At 36.4% G+C, this 19220-nt stretch overlaps 2 protein-coding genes and 1 non-coding gene across 10 annotated transcripts; all 3 read left to right on the top strand.

Moving 5' to 3' along the window:
* Positions 1 to 442: 442 nt before the first annotated feature.
* Positions 443 to 17648, top strand: LOC111013594 (Transducin/WD40 repeat-like superfamily protein). 8 transcript variants are annotated; one of them, XM_088126921.1, is made up of 20 exons: positions 443 to 1084; positions 1190 to 1292; positions 1378 to 1419; positions 2000 to 2172; positions 2269 to 2372; positions 7957 to 8180; positions 8452 to 9060; positions 9704 to 9779; positions 9873 to 9962; positions 10061 to 10105; positions 10336 to 10416; positions 12385 to 12463; positions 12603 to 12661; positions 12793 to 12903; positions 13001 to 13140; positions 13231 to 13270; positions 15600 to 15662; positions 15744 to 15937; positions 16435 to 16925; positions 17339 to 17648. In XM_088126921.1, the coding sequence occupies exons 7-19, from the start codon at positions 8657 to 8659 to the stop codon at positions 16916 to 16918; spliced, it is 1866 nt and encodes a 621-aa protein (XP_087983047.1). In that variant the 5' UTR covers positions 443 to 1084; positions 1190 to 1292; positions 1378 to 1419; positions 2000 to 2172; positions 2269 to 2372; positions 7957 to 8180; positions 8452 to 8656; the 3' UTR covers positions 16919 to 16925; positions 17339 to 17648. The 8 variants fall into 8 exon arrangements, with proteins under 8 accessions (XP_087983047.1, XP_087983053.1, XP_087983051.1 ...); XM_088126929.1 differs by having other exon boundaries at positions 445 to 583; positions 685 to 1084; positions 7957 to 9060; XM_088126927.1 differs by having other exon boundaries at positions 2056 to 2172; positions 7957 to 9060.
* Positions 3770 to 3843, top strand: TRNAI-AAU (transfer RNA isoleucine (anticodon AAU)). Its single transcript has one exon. It is a non-coding gene; the product is annotated as a tRNA-Ile (tRNA).
* Positions 17649 to 17854: 206 nt separating the features above from the next.
* On the top strand, positions 17855 to 19112 carry LOC111013691 (Thioredoxin superfamily protein). Its single transcript, XM_022288192.2, has 3 exons — positions 17855 to 18195; positions 18372 to 18397; positions 18674 to 19112. Exons 1-3 carry the CDS (start codon positions 18058 to 18060, stop codon positions 18891 to 18893), a joined length of 384 nt encoding a protein of 127 aa, XP_022143884.1. The 5' UTR covers positions 17855 to 18057; the 3' UTR covers positions 18894 to 19112.
* Positions 19113 to 19220: the final 108 nt, after the last annotated feature.

The following is a 19220-nucleotide window of genomic DNA, read 5'->3' as shown; positions in this document are numbered from 1 at the left end:
AAAGACCTCTATAATAAAAAGTAGGTGTATTATCACTGTTTCAGAATGATAATTTTGTTTAATCTTGACATAAAAAGACGACATGTCAGAATTTGAAGAAAAAAAACATACATGGCACGAACAAGGTACCGTCAGAAACTGTGAAGTGGCATAGCTCAAGAAACAGACTTATAATTTTTCAAACATTATTTTTTAAAATAGTTTCAGAGTTTGATATATATTTGAAATAAATTTAAAATACAACAATATTAAAAAAAAATAAAAAATAATAAAAGACAACAGCTAGTAGCGCTGCATTTACAGACCGGTTAAAAAATAGGGAAAAAGAAAAGAAAAAAGAAACGCGTGCTTTACACGCAGTTGACTAAGTCAAAGCGTAGTTTGTACGCAGGTTACTGTTATAAAAGAAAACAACTCTGAGATTTCCCTCTCAGTTCGCGCCAAGGAAGAAACTAATGCCGAATCCATTCATTTTTGCGCTAAGAAGAAGCGAGTTCTTTCAATGGCGTGGATTTCACAAGTGCTCGAGCGGAACCGGGAATGGAGTTGAAGAGATCAAGAAGACTACGCGATTCTGGCTAGGGTTAGGGCTAGAAGACACGTACGCGATTTCTTTATTTTTGTTCGAGTTCTCCATGCCGGGCTCTTAACTTCCGCTACATTCTTGTCGACGTTGATGTTCAGCATGTTCTCGGTGGCGGGGAGCACAGTGAATGAGGTCGAAGATGACGACAAGGGGAAGAAGATGGTGGCCAGAAAACAGAGGAGAGCATATAGAAGAGGATGCTGAATCCGCTCTTGAGACACAATCCCGTCATCTGCTCAATCTAGGGTTTCGTTTGATGGGGGCGAGTAATTGGGTTGAGGAAGAGGATGACAAGCGGAGAAGAACCGAGCGAGGAGAAGCGAAGCGTTGAAATTTCAGAAGGGTTCGAACGTAATTGAAATGAAGTGGAAAATCGAGAAGAGATGCCAACTCTGCCGCAATCGCCTAGGGTTTCTCGCAGACCAGCTTTTTGAAGCTTGTACGCTCATATTCCTAACATCCCGGTTTAGGAGTTGCTAATAGAATCTGGATTTTGAGGTGCACATACTTACTCAAGTTCCTTCCTGAATGTTGTTATGAACACCATTTTTGTGAGTATTTTAATTGTAATAATGGAAACCAACATTCAGTTTCTTTTTGTAGATATACATCATTCAGTTTCTTTTTGTGACATTGCTGTGCTGGACTTTGCTGGTAGAGATTTCAGCGCTTTATGGTTGATTGGGAGGAAATTAGCCGTTCTCAGGTGCCTATATAACTTTTTGAACATGTGGGTCTTTTTTTAAATGTTTTTCTCCACTTGACTCGCCTTTTCTATCAAATGGTTGCAGGAGGGAAAGCAACCAACCATCATCCTTGACTATCATTTACCGGTAAATTTTCTCCCGTTTATTTCGAAGTTACAGTATAGCAGTTCCTCAACTTCTTTTAAGGAGACAGCAAAGAACATTGCAAGAAAAAACAACACAGATATTTTACAAAAGTCTCGAACAAGAATGGATTGTAGAGGAACAATAAAGATTACACTGAGTATATGGATCAGTTAATTATTAGTTGTGTACTGCTTAATCTTGGGAATGCCAAATAAAATTTTGATGTCATAAATTTTTAAACATAGTTTTATCTGCAGAAAGCACTTGAAAACAAACTATGAATTGTTTTTAACCTCTAATTCTGTTTACGCGTATTACATTTTAAAACTAATATGGAGAAGAAATAGATGAAATAAAAGAAATAAAAAGGATGTTTTTTTTATCGTTGAAAATGATTGGTAGTTCAATTTAAAAAGGATCCTTCTTCATGTGCAGTGCAGTTGTAATTTTGCTTATAAGTTGAATTATATCATTTTTGAGATATAATTCCCTCCCCCCTCCCCCCTCCCTCGCATTTTAATTATCTATTCTTTGAAAAATTTTGAAATTTAATTATATCATTTTTGAGATATTTCTGTAGTTATGAGTATAGGCTTTGCTTGAATCTACCCAACAATGAGTGAAATTACTTAGCAGTTGGTGGCACACGCACAAGGGAAGCGACATTAGACTAATTTGACCAAGAGAAACAGCCCTTAAAGCCTATGAGGCTCCTGCCCCAACCTCAACATGCATGCGCAACCATCTTGGAAGGTGTTCCCTGCCTCCCTCACTCTCTATTTAATTTTACTTTACATATTCCTCATAAAATTTTTAATTTTTATTATATTTTTTGGGGATTTCTTTTAGTTATGAGTGTAAGATTTAATCGGCCCACATGCAAGGGAAGCGGCATCGGACTTCTTTCGTGAAGAGTAGCCAAAAAGGTTTCTGCTCAACCCCACCTCACAAGTGTAAGGTCTCTAGTTCCTGAACACCCAAGTTTTATATATCTAGACCTACAAATTTACCACTTTGGTTGTATTTTAGGACTTTTCTATGTAGTCTTTCCGAAGGGTTTTGGCCAAGATACTTTTTAGTAAATATAAAATATTGTATAAAATCCTTATAGATACAAGGTGATTCCTTGTTAGAGGGTTGGATAAATCTTTGGCTAGCCTTTGTCGCTATGGAGAGAGATGGAAGTTTTTTTCCCTCTTTCTTTTTTTTACTAGAAACCAAGCTTTCGCTTTCATTGAGAGAAAATGAAAGAATATACAAAGGGCATACAAAAAATAAATCCGACAAAAGGGGATCCACCTATAATAACGGGCCCCAGTCCAAACGAATGATACCTAACTGATAACTACAGTAAGCTCTAGACCCTGAAACCCAAAGAGAGGTATTAAATCTAACCAGATCTCGAACCTCCCCTCAAAACCTCTCTAACTCCCCTGAAAATTCTGCCATTCCTTTCGACTTAAATCTAACTAGCTCTCAAACCTGTCCTCAAAACCTTTCTAATGAAAATTCTGCTATTCCTTTCTATCAAAACACCCCACAAGATGGCCAAAAAAAAAAAAAAAACTGTCATAACTGGAGTTCTTTATCCCAAAAAGGTGGGAACAACAACACCTCCTCTAACAAAGCCCTACAATTCCTATTTCCTGCCCAAGAGACCCCAGAAACCTCTAGAAATTAATTCCAAATAAGCTGAGCAAATTGACAACTCCACAGAATTTGATTAGGATCTTCAGAAGCATTTTTGGAAAAGGACACACCACTGAGGCCCCAACAAACAAGGAAGAATGTCTTGGAATACAATCTAAGGTATTAACTTTTCCATGTAAAACTTGCCAGGCAAAGAACTTAACCTTCTTTGGAAGCTTTATCTTCCAGAGGGAGTAAAAAATCGAGGTGTTGAGAGGAAGCGATGGGGCAATTCGAAGTTGATAAAATGAATTAGAAGTGAAATCCAAAGACGGGTTTGGGGCCCAAGACCTAATGTCTTTCCTCCCCTGCACGAATGGGACATTTCCTGACTAAGCAAACAATACAGTAATCTCTTGTTCTTCCCTATCCGTCAAGGATTGATAGAGGCCTAAAGAAATGGAAGGAGGATTTTCCCAAAACCCCATAACAGAGGCCGCTAAATGCAACCTCATCTTCGAAAGGTGGCACAAGCAAGGGAATAAGAGACATTGTCATCCACCTAACAATCTTTCCCAAAATAGGTTTTAGTACCATCCCTGATTGAGCAAGAAACAAACTGAGGGAAGATGGGAAAGATAAAACAGATGGCTTACCATGGCCCCATTGTATTTACTTTCTTATGTTATTTAAAATTTTAGAGAATAAAGTATAAACATCTGGCCTATTAGCTCAGTTGGTTAGAGCGTCGTGCTAATAACGCGAAGGTCGCAGGTTCGAGACCTGCATGGGCCATTATTATTATTTTTAAATGGATTATTTGATGACGCCTTCAACAGTATAGACACGTGGTGGTAGACCAGCTCTACGATTAGCCGAATCGAGCCGCACGATTACCCAAAATTCTCATACTTTTTCCAAGAGAAGGATAAAAGTATATTGCAGATTCTTCCAAAATATGTTGAAACGTCCTCTTTTTTTTTTTAATGTCTTTTCTATAAAATTTTCCAATTTTTTTTTAGTTCAAGAATGTGTGAGTTGGAATTGGATCTTTCTAGGCTTTGATGGATGATATATTTGAGCTCAAATTGGCGCTTTTTGCCCTTTTTTGGTGGCTCGTGACTGTGAAATTGTGATTGTGAGATGAGATTCTAGGGAGATTTGGATTCTTCTCCAACAATGGCTGTGGGACTGGGAACCGGAATGGAGGCCGCAACTAGAAAGAAAATGATACATCATCAACAACAACTCCACTGAAAGCGAGTGACAGCCATCTGTACTCTTCTCTCTCTCTATCGTCCCTTTTCTTTTCCTCTCCCTTTTTCTGGGAGTAAAATATTGTCAGAAGAGGTTGCATTACAACCCAACTCTTGCTCTTCTTCTTTGTTTTTCTTGAGATGTTCGAAAATAGGATTGTTTAGGTGATTCCTTGTTTCGGGGGTTGGATAAATCTTGGGGAATAGCCTTGGACGGTCTGGAGTCTTTTTTTTTTTTTTTTTTTTAATTAATTTTTCAATCCAAAAGAATTACACCTAACCGATAATTTATAAAAAAGCCTTTGGACCCCGAAATCCAAAGAGAGGTATTAAATCTAACCAGCTCCCACCTCTCCCAAAACCTCTCAACTCCCTTGAAAATTCTTTTATTCCTTTCAATCCAAACACCCCACAAGATGGCAAAAAAACAAGTCTGCCATAACAGGAGTCCTTTATCCTGAAAGGGCGGGAACAACACCACCTCCTCTAATGAAGCCTTACAATCCCTATTACTCGCCCAAGAGACCCTAAAAACATTTAGAAACTGATTCCAAATAAGGTGAGCAAACTGACACCCCCATAAAATATGGTTAAGATCCTCATTTTTGAGGAGGACGCCTCTGAAAACCTCAACAAGGAAGAATATATCTAAATACGGTCTAAGGTATTAACTTCCCCACGTAGAGCCTGTCAGGCAGCTTGAACCTTCTTCGGAAACTTTACCTTCCAGAGGGAGGGAAAAAACGAGGTGTTAAGGAGAGCGATGGAGCAATTCGAAGTTGAAGAAAGGAACTGCAAGTGAAATCCAAAGACGGGTTTGGCGCCCAAGACCTAATGTCTTTCCTCCCGTGCACGAAACGGACGTCACCTAACAAAGCAGGCAATGCAGTTACCTCATGTGCTTCCATATCCGTCAAGGTCGAAAGAGACCCAAAGAAATGGAAGGGGGATTTTCCCAATACCCCATAACAGAGGCCACTGAATGTAACCTCATCATCGAAAGGTGGGATAAGAAAGGGAATAAGAGACAAAAGGGCTTGTCATCCATCCAACAATCTTTCCAGAAATAGGTTTCAGTGCCATCCTAGATAGAGCAAGAAACAAAAAGGTGAGAAAGATAGAAGAGAGAACTTTCCAGGGGCACTTGCCAGAAATCCCAGGACCACTACCTGAGACCCAAGCAAAAGGATTAGACCTATATTTATTCTCAATAGTCCCCCACCATAAAGCATTAGATTCCTGAATAAACGCCACAACCGTTTAGTTAATTTGGAGGTTTAATTCAATGTGCAATTAGGATTGAGAATATGCTTCTTTTTTTCCGATGGTTTTCAAAAATAGTAGCTAATAGTCCTATGTCACTCTTTTAATATTATTGATTGGATGAGTGAAGACAGAGTTCTCATTTGCAAAAATAGTAGCTAAAAAGTTTAAAACAAAGTCTCTTCCCATGGATGCAAAACGTATTGAATGGTGGATGTTAAATTCTTTTAGGAGGAGAGGTAAAAAGAGATCTTTACAATTCTTTACCTAGTATTGTGACTTTTGGGGGATGAATTGATAGAAGATTCACTAGTTGTGTAAGATATTGTGTGAATTAAGAAGATAAGTTGAAATGGCAAGAAAATGGAAAATGGAGATTGGGAATAAGAATACGAGTGGGATGAGACGCCAAATCAACCTGACTATAAATAATAGTAATATTGTTTACAATCTGCTTTTAAAATGTAGAACGATTATGGGAAACCAACAGAGAGGGCAATAGTTTCTAGAGGTTGCTTCAAAAACATCTGTCGAATGGATTTTCAAGGTCTCTTGGTGGCAGTGCATGAATATGGTTTAAGCTCTCAAGGACAGTCCTGTTGGCAATAATTTGGGTCTCCTGGTCATACTAGCTCAGAGGTCTTAAATTCGAACCTTTTGGTGAACTTAATACCAAAAATTCTTGATGTCTCCCAGATCCGAGCCTTGGAACAGGTGTGGGTATCCATGGGTATAGGAGAGCAAAGCTCCGATTCCCGGTTAAGGAAAAAAAAAAGTATATGGATATAGCTTAGGTATTATGGGATTGAAGATAAAAAGTTCTACCATGTTGGATAAATGGGGGTGGCATTTCTTCTATGAGCCGACTATCCACCGTGAAGGGGAGCTGTTTTAGAAGTCCTTGGTTTAATATATTCAAATAGTGGAGAAAGGTGGAGCTTTTTTCTTCTTCCTGGCAATGGGCATGTTTAGGGGAGTGATATTGGCAGGGTCCTAATCAATTTTGCCATCACTAAAATCATCTCTTTTGTAGTTATGCTGGCGATTTTGGGAAAGAAACAAAATTACTTTTGAAGTGATTTTGGGAGTCGTAAATGGGATGATTTTTAAATAATTGTGCGACTGACACACCTTGGTAAATAATTATTCTTTTAAATACAAAAAAACCATTCCATTTCACTCCATTGTGCCCTAATTTTGGGAAATTTTCAATTTTCTATCTCTTTCTAGCTTTATTTATCTCTAATTTTTTCTCAACTTCTAGTTTCTTTAAGTTATTTTCACTTTCTGTAACATTTTCTACCTAAAGTTTCCATTCCTTGCTCTTTGTAACTATTTTTCCTCTCCAGAACTTTCTTTCTCTCTCTTGCTTTATTTATCTCTCTAAACATTTTCTTGGTAAAACTTGTCCCTTTCTTTAACTGTTTATCTTTAAAATTTATCTCCCCCACTCTAACTTGTTTACTCCCCAAAATTGTTGTCTCGCCCACTCTAACTATTTTCTCCCTCCTAGAAAATAAAATGTATCACTTTTAACCGTTTTTCTCTCACCAAAACTTTTACCACTCTCTCTCTCAAACTTTTGTTCTCTCTCTAGAAATTTCTCGGTCTCAACTTTTTCTAATTTCAATTGATTCATTTCATTCTATGAAGTTTTTAAGACCTTGGCAATTAGACTCATACTTTGGAGTTCATAATGAATGAGATTAACTACTGATGAAGACAAAATCTTCCCTCCATAATACCTTTTCGAGTGATTTGATGATTCACGTTAATCATGCAAAATTATGTAAAAAAATCACTTTAAAAGTGTATGGAACATTAAATTGAGTTGTTATTAAACACATTTTGAGAAAACTAATTATAATTACACAACTTTCATAATATAGTCAAAGGAATTTAAACCATCATGGGTAGCTCATTGGTCTAAAGGAGTTAAGATAAATTGTGAGGAAATGAATTCAAACTCCATAATGGCCATCTACCTTAGGAATTAATGTGTTATCCGACGGTAAATATTGTAAGATCAGGAGAAAATAGTTAGAGAGGATGAGACAACAACTTTGGGTAAACAAATACCATAATGGCCAGCTAACTTTAAATTGTTATTTTGATGAAAGTACACGACCAAACAGTACTTTTAAGTACCTTAAAATAATAATTTTAAATTATTTGGTTTTCTTTATTTACATGAATATTTGTGGACTAAATAAAGTGTTTTCCAACCTTAAAATAACTATTTTTAAATTTTTTGATTTACATTAATATTTGTGGATTAAATCCTTATGAAGTATAAGGAGATTAAAATAGTTTTTTAACCTTGAAATAATTCTAGATTTACATGATTATTTATCAATATTAATTATTGGTTATATGTCAAAACATACAGGAGCCGGAAGAGTAACTTATCACAAATGTGACCAGCTTGCCTCCATTGACACCGACGTCCTCGGAATCACCATCACCACTTCATTCATTCCCTTACTTGAAATTCAAAGTCTACAAATTCACTATCACGCCGTCTTCGATGATCTCTCAATTACGTTCGCAACTACTTGGCCGACCTAATTTTTTCCTGTGTTCGAGAGAGAATTGAAAAAGAGAAACGGAAGGGTGAGGCGAAGATAAACAAAAATTACACGTAACATAAAAATAATATAAAATTATTTGAATATTTTTACGTCGTTTAAAATTTGACAACTTAATTATGTCACATAATTTTTATATTAGTTAACTAAAAATTAAATAAGTTAAAAAGAACTATTTAGAAGAAATCCAAGACTTAATAGATACTTATCTTCAAAATGAGCACTAAAAATAATTAATAATAGAATTGAAAATTAAAAGCGTGCGTTTTCACTTTCCGTGTGGTTCAAAATCCAAGGCAGAATAAATACGAGCGGGAAGCAATTCCCTTATGAGGGAACTCTCACTTTCCACTGATCTCTCAACTCCGAAGCACCAACGAAACTGTCGAAGCTTCCGATACGAAATCGGATTTCATAGCTGAGATTGAGACGCCGGCTAGGGCTAGAAGATTCGAAGAAAGCAACGCGATTTTTGCATTGTCTAAGCGTTTCGGGTTCCCTATGCCGGGCTCTTACCCCCGCTACGTTGAAATCGACGGGCGGGACGACGACGATGACGTTCTTCATGTTCTCGTTGACGGGGAGCAGTATGAGGTTGAAGATGATGGCGAGGAAACAGAGGAAGAGCATGCAGAAGAGGATGCCGATTCTGTTCTTGAGGTGCAATCGCCTAGGGCTTCGCAGACGGGCCCTTCGGCATCTGCTTCGTCTGATGGGGCGAGGAATTGGGTTGAGGAAGAGGAAGACAAGCGGAGAAGAACCGAGGGAGGAGAAGCGAGTTCTTCCAATGGCGTTGGAAGCGTGGAAATTTCACAAGGGGTTGAATGGAACCGTAATGAAATTGATGGCTTGTTTTGCCCTATTTGCATGGAGGCATGGACCAATTACGGTGACCACCATATTTGGTGCGAGCAATCAGTATCACTTTATTCCTTTCTCTCGCGCTCTCTCTCTCTCTCTCTCTCTCTCTCTCGCTGTATAGATATATATTTTGCAAGGATCCTTTATGTGTGTGACGCGTTTTCTCTTTCGAAACATTTTGTAACTTTTCAAAATTTCAATGAAAGGTTCTGTCCCTGTTCTGCAAGGTTCTGTCCTTGTAACTTTTCAAATTTTCAATGAAAGTGTGATTAGTTGTTAATTTCTCAGGCCTGTTATTTCACTTTGTCGATGATGGATTACAAGATCTTGACCACGAGGCTATAAAATCGATCGCTCATGAAATTTTGTAGTTAGTTTATATTTGAACTTGCACAAAAGTTGCTAGAGTTAGCCGTTCAATTAAGATATCCTCATATACCATGACATCGAATACTTCTTTATGTATATCAAAACTCTATTTTGAACATTTTGATTTATGGGCTTGTACTATGACTTATTTAGATTATAGTATATGTTTGTTCATCTTGATTAAGCCTTTTGTTTTTGCAATTTATACTTTTCATGGTGAAATTGTTTAACCGTTAGAGCCAGTGATTTGTAAATGAACGAGATCATTACCCGTTTTAATGTCCCTTTAAGTCATCTAATTGTTTCACGTGACTGCAGTTGTCTTCCTTGTGGGCACCTGTATGGCATGTCTTGTATCAATAAATGGCTGCAACAACGTAGAAATGCAGGGAAGGTATCTTTTCACACAATGTTAAGTCATGGTTTTGGATAAAATGTGAATAGTTTACTAAAAATCAACTCACACTCCTTCCCACAAAAAAAAAAGTGTCCACAATGCAACAGGAAGTGTTCCTTGAAGGATGTCAGAAAAATTTTTGCATCACGAATTGTTGCTGCTGATGAAGAATCTCAAAAGGTTATTTATTTATTATTATTTTTAATTCTATGAGCTGATATGTATTTTAAGTTTTGAGGAGGAAGCTAATATTGATTAGGATTCTGCTCTTTTTACAGAGAATTCAGTCACTCGAGGCTACTTGTGCCTCTCTTGAGAAGAAGGTCTGTTGAGACCAACCATTCTTTAAATAAATATAATCTATCTTCTAAATTTGCTCTAAATATATTTTTCGATTTTCTTCTCATTGTGTATCTCTTAACATGTGATGTATCTCTTATGTTTGTTCATTATGGTCTTCAAGCCCTTATATATATTTTTTATTTGATCTATATTTTGATCTTTTAACATGATGTATCTTTTATGTTTGTTCCTTATGGTCTTCAATGTGTAGAATACAAATTGGTGTAGAAAAGAAGTTGAATGGAAAAAGAGAGAAGCAGCTTTGCAGTTAGAAGTTCGTGAACTTACTGAGGTATGTTTATTTTTTGATAGGAACTGAGGTATATTTCTATTGCAAAGATTTAATTACTCCTCTTCATAAGCTAATTTGGGTGTTGTTAAATAACTTAAGTTTATCTAGATATGGCATCTGCCACATCATATAGTGCACTAAGGTTGCTTTCACTTTTATACTTCTCCCTAGTCTCTTCCTCTCAATTTTTTTGTTGGTTTTTTGCTGTATGCCTTCTATTATGGGATTTTGGCTATTTACTATTGTGGTGTTTTTTTAGATTGCTGACCAAATATCAATCTTATATGTCTTGTCTCAACTGTTTTCATTGAGTATCATTTTCTAACTTCAACTGATTGCATCTTGCTTTAGTGAAAAGGTCGTCCCTATGTTTTTGAAGTTTGTGGCTTTTTATGCACATTCATGTCATAAACAATCATGAAATAATCCAACTCAGTGCTCGAGTCACAAACAAAATGTACCTAGTTTCGGGTTCGATAGGCCATCTCTTATGGCATAGTTTGAATTGATGCATTCGAATAGGAGGTTCAACTGACGTCTTCGGAAATATTGAATGCCTTATTCCTTTTGGAATTGTATTTCTACCTTTACCTCTCAAGAGGCCTGCATTTCCATATGTTTTCTTCTTTTTTCTGGTATTCATCCTAATTAGAACACCAATGTCACCAACCCTTGGATGTTTGGTACCTAAATATATTTTTGAATCTGCCAATGAACCCAACCATACATCTGCAGCGACTTAACCAAACATTTCCTAGTCTTAGCTTGTCCATATATTTTCAAGTGTAGTAGACTGCCATAAGTAGACATCTTTTTCCTCTTTTCCAGATTCCCTTAAAATTGATATTGATTTAGAAAAGATCCCAAGCAAAGCGAGTGCAAGTTTTTACGGAAGGGTGCTGATAATGAGGGAAGAATCCATTTATGTAGTTGGAGTATAGTGAGCATTCCCTTAATTTTGGCAGGTTTTGGAGTTGACAACATCAGAAGTAAGCTCTAGTATTTAAATGGTTGTAAGAGGTATCCCAACCAAAGTCTTTAAAAGTATATATTGCAAGGATATTTTGAGTCAGTACATAGGCTTTAGTATATTTTTGCATAGTAGAGCTTGTTCGGTTTTGATTGCTGGTGATGGGTACGGAAGAGAGAAGTAAAATTTTAGGATGGTTCTCGGTTGAAGCTCTATAGTATAAATGTCTTCTTTTAATCAACATTTTCAAAGTACGCTGGAAATATTATTATCATGCCAGTTTGTTAAACCAACTAATCTATAGATATAATTTTTTTTTTCATTTGACTATTTGAGTTACTACTATTCTGACCTCAGAATGAATATTATCATGATGTAACCTTTGGGTATTAGTATTGAAATGTGAACACTAGGGCATGTGCGGATATGAAGAACTAGAATTTCTTTCATTGTTCTTATCAGAAGCTTTGTTTCTTTTGATAAAACATATCTTTGACGTTTTTGAATGAGGAGAAGAAATGCATCCTCATCCAACCCAAATTCAGCTTGCCACTGTATAAACTGAATGTAGGAGGAGTACCTATAATAGAATGCACTTGTTTTCCTTTCTTCTCAAACACATGTCTTGGACTTCTAGTTTCTTATTTTATCCCTTGATAATTTAAAAAAAATAATAAAAGGAGAGAAAAAATACAGAAGAAGAAGGAGATCCATTTTTGGTTTAACAACCAATTTGCTCTATAGGTTGTACTACTATGTCCTTGAGATACGAAAATCCATCTTTGGTCTAAATAAATTGAAGGGGAAAGGAAACTTTTTTTTAGGACAACTGTATGTTGCTTCCAGTTGTAAACAAAATTACAAAATGGATTCCAAACCAAACCAATAGAACTTTGATTTTAAACCGTTTTTGTTTTATTTTATGAGTTTTTTAATTCTCAAGCAATTAATATCTTGTATATCTTTCAAAGTGTATATTATGTTCCTATATTTTACAGAGGACAAATTATTTGGAGCATTTATTAGAAGATTCAAAGAGAAAACCTGGATTAGCCAATCTAGATTGCAACTTTCAGGGTAAATCTGTATCTGTTACTTGCCGTTTATTAGAGACACCTGCACTTTGGAATTTTTGTTGCTGTAATTGCATCATGTCTGTCTGGACTCTGAACTCATGATTTTATTGTGGATGGTTTTCCATTGATATATCATGCAGAACACAGCTGCGGCTTAAAGTTTAGTGGGCAGGTTTCTACTTGCAGTTTCATATTAGAGGTACTCTATTGGTTATTATCATTATTATTTTTTCCTTGTATGCTAATGAGATCTGTCTGATAGTATATGCTATCTGAAAAGTTTATCGAGTTGCCGTCATATAATCCTGACATCACAGTTTGATAATTTAGAAAGATCTGCCGGTTGATGGTGCTCGTTTAATCGATGTAGATGCCTCTAACCAAGTTGTTTTGGTTGCAAGAAGGCAGTCTGGATTTGGTGGTACACACGTGCTTACTAAAGTATGGCTTCTCATTTTTTTCGTGAACTTAATTTTTGTAGGCATTTCAATATTGGAAACCAACGGTCTGTTTCTTTTTGTAAATATACGTTCTTCAGATAAGCTTAATGTCTCCACATGAAAGCGAAGATATGACGCTCCCTTATTGTAACAATGCTGTAAAGGACTTGCATATTTCTCCGGCTGCTAGAAATCTTGTTCTTTTCTCTTCATTGGGGAAGAAATTAGCCATTCTCAGGTGCTGTACATCTTTGGAATTGAATATAGGGTTCTTTCTTCATATATTTTTTTCTTCACTTGATTTATCTATTCTATCAAATCATTGCAGTATGGAAAGCAACCATATCATCCTTGACTATGATTTACCGGTAAAGTTTCCATTTTTTACCTAAGTTACTGTGTCAAAGAAATACAAACCAGTTATCTTTTTAGAAGTTACGATATAGCAATCTCTCAAAGAAATACACATAGATTACTTAATTATTACTACTACATAAGCTTACTGATGAACTTGAGGGGAATTTAAGATTATTTATGATTTTAACTCTTGGTCCTTTTGCATTTCCTGCATGCTATGCTTTTTAATTGTTACAGCATCTACTCATAGAATTTATAATTTTACTTTCAGTGTCTTGTTTTGGTATTATGCTTCCTAAAGAGTATGTTATTGTTTGTGATGATATGAATTTAATGGAAGCTTTTTGCAATTGTTTCAATGATTTATAAATGAAACAGCACGATATTAGCTGGAGTTAATTTTTTAGTTCATAATGTCTTTTTTTGTTGCTCCAAGTTTTTTTAGTTTCATGACATCTATCTAATTGATGGGGGCACTTCAACAATGAAGTGTAAAAGCGACTTTGAGCCTTTAGTCAATTATGAGGTCTTCATTCAGTTTTTATTGTTTGTTAGAGACGACTTGAACAATCCATTAAAGGAGTGAGGCCCATATGTGGTAAACTTGGAAAGTATGCTCTCAAACATGGTCTTGAGTGGTGTAGGATTAGATCGCCTCTCATCTACATGCTTTGACTTTTGGGTAATGTGGTGTAGGTGTGCTCTTGGTTAAAACTATAACAACCATGTTACCGTGTCTTAATGTTTTTAATATTGTGGATGCTACTCTTGAAGAGGACTCAAATGTAATACCAAAGGACTGGCGATAACAAAGGCAGAGCAATCTATGTAAAGATGTTGCTATTTAACCAACTATTTAACAAAGTAAATAAACTATTGCAATGCTGTTTCCCAGCCTTCTGAAGCAGGAAGATTAGCAATATGAAAATTAGGATTATCTTTCTCCTAACCAAAAGGCTTTGGAAGTTTCCAGTGGAACATGAATCCTTGTGGCATGGCGTTAGTTCCAACACATGCGGTAAGGAGGATCACATCCTTGTGGAATGAGTCCTTGTGGATTAAATTCTCAAAGTAACCTTAAAGAGGATTACATGAAGTAACGGGTGGGAAAAACTCCTTTAGATGCTGAAAAATATTTACTTTCCGATACTTAAGGGATTGTATTATTTGGAAGGGATTGTATCATTTTCCTTCACTTAGCTCATCCTCTTTCTTAAATGCTCTTCAAGGCTCTTTGAAAAGACAAATTTCCCAAAAAGGTTATGATCTTATGCCACTACGCTGAGATTTAAATAGTAGATAAAGTGCTATGCCCTAGGATCAGCCCTTTGATAGCTACAATGTCAAGCACCATATATCTTGGTCCTTGAAGTGGAGGCCTGTATAACTTATCTTTTTAATTAGACTTCATGATATGAATTACTCGAGTTATTTCTATACTTTCTACGATGTGGCCTCTATAAGGATTTGGGATTTGAAAAAATGCATAGAGATCTTTGGTGTCCAAGAGTACTATTACGATATTACCTTTAGATGGTGCACTTTGGGTAGGAATTTTTATTTGATATTTATACCAATTGGGAGCCTTTTCTTTTCACCTTTGGTAGCCCTGAGAAAAATTGTCTCCCTTTTTCTTTAAATAGTTATTGTTTAACTCAATGAGTTAATTATCTCATATAAGAAGTTAGAATTTACTAAGCAATTCTATCTGACATTCCAGTGGTTGTTTTTACTGTTGTCCTAGTAAATGTTTTATCTTCATCTACTATTGTTTCTCTTTTTTAGGCAACTCTTTATCAGTTGTCACTCTAGGTGGGAAGTTATCTAATCAATTGAGGTCAATTTGCCCCTAATGCTACTAGTTTTGGGTTGCAGGGTAGTATGTTTTTGGGCTAAAGCACAAAATCAAGTTTCAATAAATGGAAGGTATTATGAATAATTAAATAATTAAAAAATAAAGAATTGGAGGCTTTCTAAAGATAAGTAGATTGTTTCTTATTTCGTATTTCTTATTTCATCTCATAAATGTCACATTTTTCCATCTGAGATGAAAACTTAGGAAGTTGAAGCTCATCATTTGGGTGTTGATCAAACCTCGAAAACTCACGATTGTCATGTTATACACTACATGTTAAAATAAAATTCTTTTAGCAACATTGGTTTTGCATTGTTGTACCTTTTAAAAAGTAGGCATGCATACCAGTGGTCTACTCAATTTCATGCATAGCGGGCAGATAATAGTATTGGCTGCTTTATTACTTCTCTAGGCTCAATCTGGTCAGTGTCAAGCTTTTAAATTCTCACTGTATTATGTTTTTATATCAATGCTTGTCTCATCAGTATGCTGCTTGGTCGTGCTCATGGGATCAGAATAATTCACACCATGTTTATGCTGGATTAAAGGTCAGTTTAAACTTTCCTAGTCAGTTATGAAACTTTTATTGAGCTTATGATGGGTTGTTCAATAATTCTCCCCCTTTTCAGAATGGTTTGTTCATGGTGTTTGATATGCGCCAAACTGTGGGACCCTTGAAAACCTTTCAAGGCCTAACTAGCAATCCAGTCCATACTATACATTCTCTTTCAAGTACCTCGACACTTTCAAATGATGTTAGATCTGTTCTGTCTGCTTCTGCATATGGTGTATGTCGTTGGACTTTAGATGCCTTGGAAGAAGGGTAAGCTGATGTTCTATGAGTACATGCTTTATGCTAGTGTGCAACCCTGCAGTTTTTTAGCTTGTTTTTTGGTTGATGGGTAAATATGGAACATTAGTCTCTTTTTTCACTGTGCTTTATAACCAAGTTATCATATGGTAAAATTATCATGTCTTGAGAACTCAAGGACACAAAGGTAAACCTATAAAACAGATCCTGTTTAAGTAAGGTTGTAAAATTATCGCGTCCTTTACTAATGCATCCAGAACTTGCAAAATGTGGTATGTTATAAACATTTTATGCATTGATTTATTACCCGTAATGCACACCACTCTGCTATACTAACTGTCTTTACTATCCAGATTTATTGTGTCACACAAAGATAGTTGTACCTTTTGGTATATGAGTTGTGATTTTCTAGTAGTCTTGTGGTTTCACCTCGGTTCCTAAAAGGGAAAAATAGGCTCTTAACTAGTTTTTGTCGTGATCTAATATTACATAATTGCCATATTTTGAAGGCCGTTTCTGGTTCCAGAAACAAATCAAGGAGTTTGTACATCTCTTGCCTATTGCTCAAGTAGAGGCGAAATTGTCGCTTCGTACCGTCCCAAAGTTGGAACGTCAAGTGAGACAGCTTATACTCAGCTTTCACCTGCTCCTTCCCACACTGCTGGGCACAGAGTAGAGGGCTGCCACGTGGCATTCAAGAAAGAAAGAAATTTCCAATTTTCAAAGTTGGGCTCTGGATATGCCAATATAGACACAATACGCCTGCCAAAGTCTGCCATCATAGACTTCCAAGATTGCAGCAGTATGTTTGTATCTGGAGATTCAGTAATGGGTGAATTGACCTTGCATGAACTGACTTCATTTAGGTCTGTTCAGCGTCTTAAAGTTCATAAGCATCCTGTTCGTGATGTGAAGTATTCGTACGGCTTGGGTCGAGGATTGCTTAGTTGTATAAGTGATGATATTCTGCAACTTTTCATTACCGAAGGCTGATGAACGAGTAAGTTTAGTTTACGAGAATCATCTTTGTTCGTCCGGTATTGGTTAATATGCCTTGTCACTAAATCATTTCCTTAAAGCTTGAATTAGATGTCTCTTTTTTTCTTCCTTTATGAGTTTCCTCTTAATTCTCTCCGCTAATGTAAGCTTGGAACTTTGAAAATGGTCCAACTGAAATTCATTTGGGGACACCAAACTTCTTTGTATGAGCAGATGGGTCAAACAGTTTAATTGAGAAAATTTCTAGTACTACGAAGCTTTTCCCGTCACATCAACTGTGTTTAAGAAGAACGTGGATCAATAAAATAAAATAATATATCAATTACCTACGTGTCTACTAGGTATTATTTCTCGGTTTATAACTCTTGGGTACAGCATGAAGCTCTAATTTTCTTTTTCTTCCATTGATGGCAGGTTCTTTTCTGCTTCATTCAAGTCGGGACAAGTTTCCGCATTTGAGAAGTAGACGATCAGGAGTTGAAGACGAAGATGGATGTACTGAGTTCATCTTTTGAGCTAATAGAAACCATGATTCAATGTGATTGAATTGATGTACATTCAAATGGGTTGTTATAGTAAATAATTTTGAAGGCCAAATATTAACTTTAATTTAGACATTTGAGAAAGTTAAATTTTAGTGTTACAGTGTGCAGCAGCTCCATATTTAGCCCATGAAATAAGAGTGCTATTCCAAGTATAATAAATTAATTGCAGTTGGATTGGAGATGCAACTTTTTTTTTTTTTTTTTTTGAGTTCATCAACGATGTGGGAATTTGTGAGGTATGAATTTGAATCTGTGTGGTTAAATGTGAAGATTAATAGGTCGAAAATGAGATTATAAAATTAAAATACTAAATCCAAAATTGTAAGACTAAAACAAGAAATAATTAGAAATTGAGGGACTTGGGAGGACAAATAAATCTGGTGAAAATGATCGAGCATATCGTATCGTTCGTCTTCATCCACGAATGGCCGATAGAACATCTCTAAATCAAATGCGGCAACCGTACGATCCTTGGACTTGGCATCGAACGCCATTAATGGATATTGGATAAAGCCATCAACAAAAGGAACAAAGACTCTCCTCCCAACTCAAGCTTGTGAGCAGTTGCCGCCATAGCCGAAACCGGGGATGGAGGACACGGAGAAGAAGGGTCTAGAAGGCACTGGTTTGGATCTGCCAGTCAATCGCCATGGTAACTTGAAGAGCGCTTCCAGCGATCAAGACTTTAAGGACGTTCTTCTTCAAATCAAGTCCTCCAAAACCACTGTAAGCTTTCCATATATCCCATAAATTCCGTTTCCCACTTCCCTAATTTCGGACTTGTGCCTATTGGTGAATGAGATGAACTATGAAGGTTCTAAGTTATGCGTTTTTTAATTGTGTAGTGCTGTAACTGGTTTTGGTATATTGATTGTTTGATTTCGTTATTCAATACTCTGCAGGCAGTTATCAATTATGGTGCATCCTGGTAAGTCCAAACGTTCCTTTAGCGTATTGCAGGCAAGGTGTTTGACGTTTTACCTCTATGAGAGCCTTTCATGATGGGGAATTGTAGAATTTGGTCCAATCTTACATTGAGTGACAAGAAAGACAACTTAGAGAGCTCTGGTTTATCATTGTAGGGATGTAGTTGATAGAGTCTGGTACTAAAATCAAACACCAGTTTCTTGTTTTAAGAGTTAAGTAATTGGTATGCTGTCATTAGAACTTGCAAAGCTTAGAGGTTTGTTGTTGTTCATTTCAGGTGTCGTGTGTGCAGCCAGATTCTTCCAGCTTTCTGTCGGCTGAGTAACAATTTTCCAAAGCTTTATTTCATCTATGCAGATATTGATGAATGCCCAGAAACAACTCAACACATTCGTTACACCCCGACGTTTCATTTCTATCGCGACGGTGAAAGAGTGGACGAGATGTTTGGTGCCGGGGAAGAACGGTTGCACGACAGGTTGTGGTTGCACTCCTAAAGGCAAGATAGATTATTTTACCTCATTGTTACCATCAGCAGTTATTAGCAAGGAAAACACTACTTAGATTGATGATGGCTTTTTTTTCGGTTTTGATCTGCAGAAATTGAGCTTGTTTGTCTTACAATTTCTCGTTTTCTCGATCATTTCAAACAAATGCTAGTCCTGAGCAGTTGCTAAAGATAGATTTATTATGCAGATTCAGTTTCATTTGTGACACTTTTGTCATCTTCATTTCATCTTCTATTATCAGCTGTGGTGAAATATCCTTTTCAGGTGAACGTTTGAAGCAAACGGAACAAAACAAATTAACAAGGGCATAAAAAA

The sequence above is a fragment of the Momordica charantia genome (genome assembly GCF_013281855.1).
Source record: "Momordica charantia cultivar OHB3-1 chromosome 1 unlocalized genomic scaffold, Mcharantia_2.0 BLBB01000001.1, whole genome shotgun sequence".
Lineage (NCBI taxonomy): Eukaryota > Viridiplantae > Streptophyta > Magnoliopsida > Cucurbitales > Cucurbitaceae > Momordica > Momordica charantia.
The sequence above is the reverse complement of the archived record's forward strand: the minus strand, read 5'-3'. Positions and strand labels throughout refer to the sequence as shown.